The sequence below is a fragment of the Montipora foliosa genome, chromosome 2, assembly GCF_036669935.1.
Source record: "Montipora foliosa isolate CH-2021 chromosome 2, ASM3666993v2, whole genome shotgun sequence".
Taxonomy (NCBI): domain Eukaryota; kingdom Metazoa; phylum Cnidaria; class Anthozoa; order Scleractinia; family Acroporidae; genus Montipora; species Montipora foliosa.
This window is the reverse complement of record NC_090870.1, coordinates 36,728,178-36,740,442: the sequence shown is the minus strand read 5'-3', so window position 1 is coordinate 36,740,442 and position 12,265 is coordinate 36,728,178. Positions and strand designations below refer to the sequence as shown.

Sequence of the window (12,265 nt, the reverse complement as noted above, 5' to 3'; positions counted from 1 at the left end):
TTTTTCCTTTCGGTAAGATACAATCGGTGGCTGTTTAAAGATATCGAAATCCAATATGGCGGACAACAAATCATATTGTTCCTACTTTCCTGCCACCCCAGCAAGATTTTTTCAAAACGAAAGTCTCAAGCATAACGTTTTTAAACTGCCCTTGAGTCAGAAGTCTTTTATGTGTTTTCAGAAAAGATAGGCACTGCAAATTTTTATTTGTATTGAGCCCAAGTAGTTTAGACCTCATAAACATCATCTCCTCTACATGTCTTGACTCTTCAAACAATGAAAGTAGCCGGCGAAACCTGACAGAGAAGCCGGCGAACTTCGCCGGCTGCCGGCTCTTATGTACAACCCTGCATTATAAGTTATAAAACAAGAATTGAAAAAAGTAATGAAGAATTACAAAAAGCACAACCCCTGCAGCCCTCATCTAACAAAGAGCTGAGGTCACGCTTGTGTATGTGGTTTTCAAAACTGGCTAAGGTTCTAACTGATCTGTCTGTAGTTGTCAGTTTGCTCCATAATGTGGGTCCTAAGTAGCACAATGTTTGTGTGCCATAAGTTACTGTGTTATACCTGGAAATTAAGAAGTCGGACTGCCTTAAATTATGGGAAGAGTCATGTTCCTGAAAGATGTTACAAATAATTTATTCAAAGGGTTTAGGTTGTGTTTGACTTGGCACATCAAAATGCATATATCTTGTAACATAAACTGGTAAGTTTCATTACAAGGAAAAGAAGACATACCTGTAATCTACAACGACAGACCTTATTATAATATGTACTGTAAAAGGTACTTTTTTTTTCATCTGGACATTAACAATTATGCGGTTTGAGAGGGAGAGTTATTAGGAGCAGCATTTATGTTTACTTGTGCAGTTAAGTTAGTTGGACACTTGAATAAATGAAAATTGGCTTGCATCTCATGCAGAAACCTGCAATCCTGGACATGCCTATGATAACCCCTCCACAAAAACCCCAAGAACCCCTGAAGATTTAAAACAAGAAGCAACCACAACTAACCTTTGCGCTGCAACGAAAGGATTTCTATACTCTGGTGAAGCTTCTTAAGCTGCTGATCCATATTTTCAATCTGTTGCTGCTTTTCCTCAAACCACTGCAATAGAATTTACAAAATGACCTCTTTGTGCAAAAGAACAAATTATTGTGTCACTTACTGTAACACAAAAAAAATTGGAAGTTAAAGTTTGAACTGAACTTTGTCCACTTTAAAATTTGGAGACAGTGTGATCCAACAAAAAAGGCATTGGATTTGAGAGAGGCTGTGCCTGGTTCAAATCCACCTCTGAACCCTGGACAGATATGTCTTTGGTGACCTTGAAATCAACTTTATGGCACTTAGATAGCCAACTGGTTGCTTCCAGCCATTGGGTTTCCTCACTTAACTCATCATCTTAAAGCACCTTTGAGTATATCTGTACGTATAGCATTATTATGGTCATTATCATTAAAAAATGAACGATCCAGTCTTTTGTCGAAAGAATAATGTTTTGCTGAAATATACTCAAAGACATCAACATAATAACTGCCAGAATGTTTTTGTGTCATACATGGTCTGACTCTGACATCTTTGTGGTAAGTTGAAACATGGTGTCTCCCATTGATTTCACAAGGCGTTTTAAACCACCTCCACTGAAGGCTGCCGTGTCTTTGGCTCTAGGAAGCTGATAAAGAGAATTTTAAAAAAATCTTATTAATTTGAACAAATGAATCATACGTCTGACGCAAAAAAGTAGACAATTTACTATAGATGGAAAAAGGTAGATAAAAGAGAAGGCAACAACTGTAATTATTTCATGCTGTACATGTACAGAGCCGACAATATCACTTGCTTTTAATCACAAATTAATAATGTAACACAAAAACAATAATATATACCACATCTGCCTCCAAAAACTGTCTGAAGTCTGGATCTTCTTGGAGAATGGGATGTCTTGCAACCCTGTTCAGATATCTAGAAAATACAACATTCGTTGTTGTTTCACATGTTCTGAAGTCTCCCCGCAAAAGAGCAGTGAGCATGAAGAGAAATGTAGAGGTTTACTGTATTCTGGTGCACAGAAGTGTCATTCTAAAAGAAACATTCCATGACAGAAGCACAATACATTGCACTGCAGTATGAACCTCCGTTAATCACAGGAGGCAAGCTAAAACTCTGCTTAACCAGCCAAATGAACCCAGACTTGGTTTGTGTACTTGACCTCCCCTCTTAAACTGTAGGTCTTTTTTGCGTACACTCCATACTGCAAAAAGTACCCATGGAGATGTTCGACTATTGTTGAGTCACTAATTCTTGTTTTTACAAATATGAACTATTTAAGACAATGTATCTACACAACATCACTGATTGGCAAGTTTTTATAACCTTCAAGATTTCTGCACAGAGAATAAAAAATTAATAACAAGGTATTACAGTGGACAGTGTTACCTTTGTCAAATACTGTAGCCTTCTGAACAAAGTCAAAACACACATGCAGTAACCATAAATCAAACCAGGGACATCTGCAGTTGGTTTGAATGCCACAAAACATACTGATAGTATTCTCCATTTTACCGTGGGAGTGTAGTTCATTATTTTATTGAAGCAGACAAAAATTAATTTAGCATACAAAATTATACCTCTCCAAGGCAGCTCGCCTTTTGTTGATAAAATCAACTGGGGTACTTTCCTCTCCCTTTCCCAGCTTCACCATGGTCATTCCTAAATATTAAAATAACAAATCATCCTACAAAAGCAAACTCCAAAAGGCAAAATTTGTGTTATTATTATCTCCTCAGGGACTTTTCAGTGTCCATGAAACAAATAATTATCATTAAAAAAAACACGCACAACAAATCTTAACCCAACAGAAGAGAGGCAGTTACTACAATGTTACTTCCACTGCAAGTAACACTGCTTTGACCTTTCTCCGCTGCAATAACAATTCTTTCAAACAGGGTACAACATAAATGAAAATATAAAAATTGTGTTTGGAATGGTTGATTGCTTTTGTATTCTCAACTATAGCATGCTTCACAAAGTGCTCCAAGAGGTAGGCATCCTAGAGTAGCTAAAGAAATAGACCCAGTCTATAGACAAAGCATTTCCCCTCTGCATTGTACATTGTGATTGCTGGTACGAAAACAACAACTGCCCACCAAAATAATCTGATTGATGGCAACAAAGAATGGAAACCACACAAACTCAAGCAAAATTAATTTAATTGGGCACATACATACATGTAGAAGGTTTTAAGGGTCTTCAAACTTAAGAGCAAGAGCTATAACACAATTTGGCCCATAACATTATTTCATTTGCCTGGGAAAGTAAAAACATGGCATTTTGTAGCATTGTCATAAAGTTGATACAATTGTACTCTAGCCTGTGTCAATTTACATATACATTGTAACTAATCAGCAGTGCCAAACAGAGGAACATGCACCATACCAACAACAGACTTCTCAGGAGCTGGTGGTACAATGCGACCCAAGTGAAGAAACTTGCTGTTCAGTCGCTCATGAAGACCGAGGAAGTCACTGAATCGGCGTTTGACAGTTGATTCCGCATTCTTGAATGTTGGCATGCTTGTCTAAGAGGAAGAAAATTAAAACACTATTGTCATCTTTGCTAGCACTAGATACTTACATGCTCAATAAATTTCATATCAATTTACCACATGTGGAGAGAAACAGAAAAATCATTACACAGTTAAAAGCTTGCTGATGAAGAGGATAACCACTGCAATATTAAAGAATGATTTTCTACTGTGAAGAAATAAAATTGAGTTCACCATGTTACTTTCTTTTTATTTCATAGATATAAGTACTGAATGAGTGTTGTTTTGCACAAAGAGTTGTACCAAAGGAAATGACATCATCAATAGTTACCCTTCCTAAAAAGAATGACGAAAATACACCTGCAAGCCAAAAACTACAGTAGAACTTTTGCTGTATTCCCAAGTGAAGCACTCTTAACTAAAGCTACATATACATAATATTATACTGCAAAATCCAATCTGTAACATTCTCAAGTTGTTACACTGTACACTGTACTGTAAGATATCCAGGAGATACACTCTACATGTAGCAGCAAACCAGTTTTTTTTTCAAATTGATTACTGATTTGACAATATTAGTGACTTTCCCTTGTCAAAAAAGGGATATAAAATGTCCAATCACGTTTTTGCTCCACAGGAGGTAACGCAGAAGCCCCCGTGTAAAAAGGGAAAATATGTAAATTGGTAGATGTTGTATAGGGGAAAGCAATCTCGATTTGCTCAGCCGAGTGCACAAGGTGGTATAGGTAGTGCTCAACCAGGCACACAAAGTGGTATCGGTATCGCTCACCGAGTTTGCAAGGTGTTCTGGGTAACTTGAGTCACAAGGCGAGAAAGGCACAAGAAGCATTAATATCAAAGTGCTGTTCAACATAGCGATTGAAGGTCAGTAATTTTCGATTATTTACAGCAATTCCTTTTACTGTGAAAATCAAAGATTATAGCCCATTGACTCACAGGGGGTTCCCCATTGATGACTAAAATCTTCTGGCGTTAAACAGAGTAAAATACGTAAGTGTGGCCAGTTCAGGCTGGCTTGGCAGTCAAACGGCTATATAGTACCAAATAGAAAATCATATTGCCTGCAGCTGTGGGTCGGAAATCTATTTTTCAGGAACAAATCAGAAACAGGAGCGACCATTTGTCTGACACAAATCAGAAACAGGGGTGACAGACTTCTACCCACAAACTGCCAGACGCAACCTCAGAAAGCAAAAGCATTGTCTCAGTATCAACATTTTCAAACAATCTTCAATCATATTTACAACACAATAATAATTAGGGATCCGAATATAATAACTAAGTTTTGTTCCTATTTTATGGTATTTCAAGTTAACGTGGAAAGAACCACATGGATCAAAAAGATGATGACGAAATGTTGCCTCCCAATTAACGTTCCTGTTTTACTATCATATTTTCAAGGAATTTTCCATACTTTTGTAAATTGCTTTTCAATTAATAGCGTATCAAATAAACGTTGATGGAATTGGAAATAAATGTTGCCCATCCTTTCCTTGCATCTTTCACCTTCAGTTACCTACCTAGTTACCATGTAGCATAATATGAAGATATCACAATGTGCAGCACATATTAACTGGAAAACATCTCAACTGCCATCCATATTATCTTGGGCAGGGGCAGATGTAGTGAAAACTATTACAAGTATAACTTGATGTTGTGCAGAGTGAAAACAGAATCCACACAATTAATTTGTTACTTTTTAGGTAGGGTTCTATTCCTGAAGTGAAGTTTTGACAATCAAGAAATCTTTTCCTCTTAGTATTATTTGTCCCTTTGATCTACTGTATGTAACAAGATTATGCTGCAGCTTTTCAAAAGTAGCAGTAGAGAGACAAAGAGCAATCAAGGGCTCTATGAGCCAACTAGGCCACAAATGTAACAATCTGTTCTTGTGACAGCATTTTGATTGAATTGTTGTACATCATCATGTTGTATGACCCAGGGCTTGAAATTAACTTTTTTGCTCAGGTGCCAGCTGGCGACTAATGGAGATCATAAAAATGCAAGGAAAGTCATAATTATTAAATAGCACAAAAAAGAAAACAGCACGAGAAAGCTCTCTAAAGCCATTGTTGTTTTCGGCTTAGTTTGGTGATGGTGTTCTTTAAGGTTATTTGAAATGGAGCGAAGCACAGTCCGTGTTTTCCATGCCAAGGCAAGCATGGGTCTTTTATCCTTGTTTATCACCTCTTCAAACTCCGAAGCAACTTACCTTTATCGTGACCAAACGCAATACTATAATTGCTCAGCCTAGGCCCCCACACAACCACAATTCTCGTACTAGTCTCCGACCGAGATAAAATAAAAGGAGCGGCTCGTATACAGTTTCAAAAGCATCTAGAATCAGTCTGAGGAACTTGGTTTCTTGACGTACTTTTCTGCTGATATTTATCTCCATTTATTTATCACCTTGTGCAGTCAATTTTACAGGTGTTCGCTTTCTAAAAGAGGGGACAAGTTCTCCAACCCACTTTACGTTAGGGGTACAGGTTGCTTTTTGAAGATTCCATGTAAATTTCAAACTCATTATGCGATGTCTAGGTATATTATCAATATCAAGCTAGTTTTGAGGAGGTCCTTCAGTAATAAGGCTAAATCTACGTTTTTAGCATTCACAACTGACGATGGATTTAAATTTTGAATTAACCTTCTTGCTGAATCTTCGTCTTCCGGGTGTAAAATTCATGTAAAACCGGCAAGAAGCATACGATTTTCTTGTAGTATTTATACATTATTTTAATGGGGAAAGAAAGGTGAGTCGTGTTCTAGCTACCAGTTCCAAACGATTTCATCATATAAAGATCCAAATACAACAGTTGACAGTTGTCTACTGTTTATCCTGGGTTATCAGACAAAACGTGATTCGCCAGCTGGCCACTAGTTCTGAAAATCTAGTCGCCAGCACTCAATTTCTGATCGCATTGGCAACCAGTGAGTCGCAATTTCAAGCACTGTGACCAACAGGCTATTTCCGAGTTCACGTCTGCCTCCTTTTCAAAGCGAGTCTAAGTGCGAAGTTTTTGTAATGGTAATTAGTTCTACTTTACATATGAATGAAAACTAATTTTCAACAAAAACTTTGCACTTAGACTCGCTTTGATGATGAGGCAGGCTTGAACTCGGAAATGGCCTATTGTCCCAAAAAAAATTTTGAGTCAACAACTCAATATGCTGTACAGTTGTACATGACCAGGTGAAATAGTAACAAGGAATATTTTATATCTGTTTCAGTTAACAATATAACAAGGCAATGAATCTTGATAAAGAGAGAAATACATGTATTATTTCTCGTCACATCAAACACTGCATTCAATAAATGACTGTATTTACCTGTGTTGTTACTTTGAACACCATGTAAGAACTCATACCATCACCTAAACAACAAAATTGGACAATACTTCCTTAGTTCAGTTGCCAAAGAAAAGCTAGCATAAATGATTACACAATACTACATTTCTTTACTTTAAATAAATAAAGGAGGCCTCAGGTAGCCTCTCTCTGGCTGCTTTTTTTAGTTTTTGCTGATCCTTGACAGCATTTCCAAAGCAAAAAATTAATATCAACCACTGAAAATGACAACATGAAACAAATCTTGTTTTTGGTCATGTAAGGCCTTGATAAACTTATTTCTCTCAATAAGATTGCTATGCTATTGATGGCTTACAAGACAAGATAGTTCCCTCTGAATCAAGAGGATCTGGTTCAACTTATGCCCCTGGATGACCTAAATTTTCAAAAAGGTCTTCCTTCAAAAAATCACAAAATTCTAGAAATGTGAAATGATAACTATTCATGATAACCCAAATTAACTGGACTTACCGATTTTTTCAGGATCTGTTACTTGAATGTCCATATCAAATGTATCAACCCCTTCCTCTTCTTCAGTAGGTTCTTTTTCCTAATTATAAACAATTAAAAACGCATTGAGAATAAATAAAATTAATAATATTAATGATTATTATTATTATTATTATCATTATTGGGTTTAATAAGAATGTTGTGTATTTTAAGCAATCAATAGATCATTCTTTTTTTGCAGTTTACACTGCCTCTCTACAATACACTGTAAGTTACCTTGTAGTTAGAGTACTGGCTGCACAGAATAACCATAAGGGCTAGTGGACCCAGACAACCAGTGAATAATTTATTGCTTGTAGGAAAAAAAAGGTTAAGAATAGCAATAAAATTATTGTTAATATTAACCCTTTTCCTCCTACGAGTGATACTTATAGATATGACTCTGTCTAACAACAGATGATTTAATTTGTCAATAGAAGCAGTTTCAGGGGTAACATGGTTAACTGATGTCAACAAGAGTTGATTTCACACCATATTGTGCAGAAACTTCCTACTTCTAGAAAGTTACTTTAAGCAAGGCTTACATCCCCCTGATAAAGCTAATAAATCCAGTTTCCACCAAACTATGGGTTCTTTCATACATGTATACCCTTAATCCAATGACACCTAGAAATAACCCTTGACAGATTTTACTCGGTCAAAAGCCCAAAATTTTACTTGTTAACAGTGGGCAGTTAGTTTAGGAGTCAATGGGTTAAGGTGGTAAGGAGTGAAGGCCAAGCCAACTGTTGTTCCTGAGCAGAAGGAAAAAACAGAAAAACCTAGAAAAAAAATGTGTACCCTTTTTTAGATAATGGATAATTTTAGACCTCACAAGTAGCTGCACTGCCAGTTTTTCATATTACGTCAAAGAGCATAACCACCAGATTGAGGCCAAAACCAATAGATTTCTTATTAACGATGAAATGATATATGAAATAGATCATACATGAACTGCGGGTATGAAATCAAGTGAAGCTATGATCCTCGCAGTTATGAAGGCAAATTTTGCAATTGCGTAAAGATCAAATCCCGTTGAAGTCCTGAAATTTTCAGGCTTCTTTACCAATTGCAAAAATTGCCTTCATAACTGCGAGGATCATAGCTTCAATAGATTCCTTATTATCATCTTTTTTTTATACAACCAAATTTGCGCCATTGATGTAACAACTGTTGTTAACTGTACTTACAAAGAATTTACGTCATGTGTTTGCAAGTAAAACATTGATGAGCTACATCTACATGTACTGTGAAAAAAGGCCAATTCCTTGATGTACATGTAATGGAAACCATTGATGACTTGTTGGTACTGCTTGGGGATTTGGCCACTATCACCTTCGCTTGAACAATAATTATGTTTTCTTTTTTAGTTCAAGGTTTAATACACTGTTATTTATATAAAGTGATTAATTAACAAAACCAAATTGACATTCAAAGTAATTGCGCACTGGTGGCTCAGTTGGTTGCTATATTGAAAGTGTTGATTGAGGATCCAGCACACGTGTTTAAGGGACAGCGGTCAAAGAGTGTAGCATGTCTTATGAGCTACATGTTTTACCAATACAGAAACAAACCTAGGCCTAATTGGGCCTAATTAAACCTAAATTAGACCTAATTAGACCTAAACAAGACTTTTCAGGTCTAAGGTTACCTTTAATGAATGTTTAGGTTTGTTTCTGTATTGGTAAAACAAGTAGCTTACAAGACGTGCTATACCCTTCGACCGCTGTCCCATTTACACGTGTGCTGATCCTCAATCAATGCCTTCAATAGAGCTTCACCCGTCATGTGGGAGGTCGCAGGTTCAAACTCCAGCCAGATCAAGACTCAGGATCTTAAAACAACTGAGGAAAAAGTGCTGCCTTTGTAATTTCATCTGAAAATAGTTAGACTTTCAAGTCTTCTCGGATAAGGACTTTAAACCGTAGGCTCCGTCTCACAAATACCTTATATGTTCATAAGTTCCCTGTGGAACATTAAAGAACCCACACACTATTCGATAAAAGTAGGGGATGTAGTCCCCAGTGTTGTGGCTGTCCTGTTCTCTCCAGCAGAGGTGGCCGGCTTGGTAGTGATGTATCTAAAAATGCTTACGGTGTACGAGACCACCTAGGCAGAAACAACCATAAGCCGGAATATGCAGATGTCCCGGAGATGTAGATGAATCGACTTCCTAGCATAATTCTAAATAACCTCATTGTTAGAGATCAGGGACAATTTGACTTCAAATAAATCTCCCTCAGTTTTGAAACTCTGTCAGTTCTTTGCACCTGGTTTTATAGCTGTTATTGCCAGTCCAGTGTAGAAATAACTTTAAAATGGTAACCTCCGGCTGTTATGGGACGCACAACGCAAGAATTTACCAAACGTTAACACAAATGGGAAAAAACAAACCTCAGGCTTCTCTTTAGAAGGCAACTTGCTTTCATCCTCACTCGGTATGGAGAGATTTACAACATCAACTGAAGCTGCTCCATCGGTGCCTAGCGGAGCCGACTTCTCGTCATCAGTGTTATCAGCGACTCCTTTATCGTCCAGTGTTGCGCTTTCCCCTTCGTTCGTTTCTCCACCATTTAGCGTGATTTCAGTAGTTTCTTCGATGTTGAACGGATTGTTATCTGCAGCCTCGTCTGACTTAGTTTCCTGCGTGTCAACATCGTCATCAAAAAGAGCAGGGGGTTCACGATCATCCGCCATCTTGATCTCAGACTTTCTCAGGTCACGTGGGTGAACCTCGACTGCGTGTGGTGGGCGTGAACGACCTTTGCTTTTCCGCTTTTGGTCCAACGATTAGCCTTAGTTCCTGCACTATTCTTGCACTAGTTGTTCTTCACTTTGGAAATAACTGTCTGCTATTCGCTGACACTGTCCGTGGAGAGTAGCAGCTAGCAGGGTGGAGAACCCCTGTTGTTTAATGGTCCCTTGCATGACCGTGTCACGTGACCTTTTAAATTAAAAAAAAGGTGGTCGTGGTACAACTTCCAGGTGATCTGGTGACGTAATTCGGAGGACTGGGAAGAAAAATTTTAAAGCCGTATCCTACAACCGCGCGCGGCCTTCGGTGTTGTTTTCAAACTCCCTGCAATATTTCCATCGCCAAAACTCAACAGATCATTCCGTGTCTACCACATTTCCTGTTACTGAATGAACATTCAAGTAGACCCGACAAGATTTAACCTCGCCTCTGCCATGCTGAATTCGAAAATAAGGCCGCGCGCGGTTGTGGGATACGGCGTTAAAGTTTTTCTCCCCAGTCCTCCGAATTACGTCACCAGATCACCTGGTTAGATGTCAGGAATGGAAAGAGCGAGATGAAATTTATAAAAATGTCAATTTTCAGGCCACTGACGTTTAAGTGTGTGATTTTAGAGCGGGTTGAAAGTTTGAAAAATGTATAAGAATTCTGTGCTTTGCCATCCAGCGGGCAACCCTAAAACCCGGAATCCGGAATCCGGAATCACAGTACAATACAGGGAGTAAAAACTATCCTAAACATTCATAAAACCTAACTTTAGGCCTAATTAGGCCTAAAAACGTTTGTTTAGGGTTAATTAGGCCTAAGGTTAGGTTTTACTCTCTTTAGGGTTGCCCCCATCCAGCAGCTGTTTTTCATATAAATCTCAGACGGCAGCCCATGAGTAGGAACGAGCAACTTCCATTTATTCCTGTCACGGTGTTTTCACAGACTGATTTACTTTTAGAATTTCCCGCTAATGAGACACCCGCAGGAAAGTAACTTGACGGCATAGCGTCACCGAACCGGAACTGCCTTTGTTGCTTTGCGGAAAAAGTAGTCCAAAAATAGATTGGTTCCTGTCTCAGTTAATCTTTTTAAGCATTAAAATCGCTGTAAAATCTCTCACCTACATGTCTGTCGCCTCAAAATTGACATTCTTATTAATTTCATCACACTCTTTCCCATTCCATTTTAATGCAACGACCATTTTTTTGATTGACAAGGTTACGTGAGGTGGTCATGCAAAGACCCTATTATAGATTGTATGTGATACTAGTATGTGCGAGACATTAGCATTACTATTATCATTACGATGCCCAAATGTGTTCTAAAGTCATGACCTTGTTAAGTGGAAAGCTATTTTTGGTAACGGGTAAACCGCTAACTTCAGGTTCGATTTCCGCTCTCATGCTCTCTGGTCGTTTAGCTCATGAAACTTGGTGGGTTACGGGGAGTACTCGCTTTCCTCAACATTCGCGGCCTTAAAAAGGCCCCGTGACTTATCGTCATCCTCTGGCCTGGGGTAGTCAGTCGGGACGGAGAAAAAAAGCGACGAAGTCCCATTCAAAATTATATATCCCCAAACCAAGAGTGAATTAAATTAGAGTGTTGTTATGGTATGTGTGGGCTCCCTAACAGTCACAAATGAGTCTAGTTTTAGAATACCCGTTCCCGTGAAAATCAGTTGTCATGTCCCTGAAAATAACAGGGCAGAAGCAGTCACGCGTGACATGGCTTCTTTTGATTGGTTAAAATTGGCTGCCCCTTGTTTCTTTCGCGCGCAAAGTGTATCTAAAAATAAATCCATTTGTGACTTTGCTGGAGCAAGGCCGCAAAGTGACAGATCAACACTTATCTAATTCACTCTTGCCCAAATCAAGAACTGAGTCAGCAAAAGGGAGAGTATGTTACAGGGGATCTGTTCTATGGAACAAGATGGCGGACCATCTTTTAAAAGTAAGATTTTCTAAGTTATTTTCTGAGTAACTATTGCTACCTTCCTTTAAAAGTCTGTCGTAATCGCCGCTTCGCTTGTTTTGTTTTTTAAAAGCCGCGTAGGCCTTTAAACAACTCCGCTGACCGCGCGGAAACTGTGTTCGGCCACTACGACAAAAAGAAG

The 12,265-nt window shown here is 38.3% G+C and overlaps 1 protein-coding gene across 1 annotated transcript in view; it reads right to left on the bottom strand.

Annotated features, from left to right (window-relative positions):
* Window positions 1-10,150, bottom strand: part of LOC137992980 (sorting nexin-2-like) — a 20,898-nt gene extending 10,748 nt beyond the window's left edge. Inside the window, exons 1-8 of the mRNA XM_068838615.1 lie at window positions 9,804-10,150; window positions 7,392-7,470; window positions 6,903-6,946; window positions 3,443-3,584; window positions 2,635-2,716; window positions 1,894-1,969; window positions 1,566-1,679; window positions 1,018-1,111 (exon numbers count right to left, since the gene is read on the bottom strand). Coding sequence (XP_068694716.1) covers window positions 1,018-1,111; window positions 1,566-1,679; window positions 1,894-1,969; window positions 2,635-2,716; window positions 3,443-3,584; window positions 6,903-6,946; window positions 7,392-7,470; window positions 9,804-10,106 — 934 coding nt within the window. The 5' untranslated portion in view covers window positions 10,107-10,150. The remainder of the gene's footprint in view (window positions 1-1,017; window positions 1,112-1,565; window positions 1,680-1,893; window positions 1,970-2,634; window positions 2,717-3,442; window positions 3,585-6,902; window positions 6,947-7,391; window positions 7,471-9,803) is intronic.
* Between the last annotated feature and the right edge of the window lie 2,115 nt (window positions 10,151-12,265).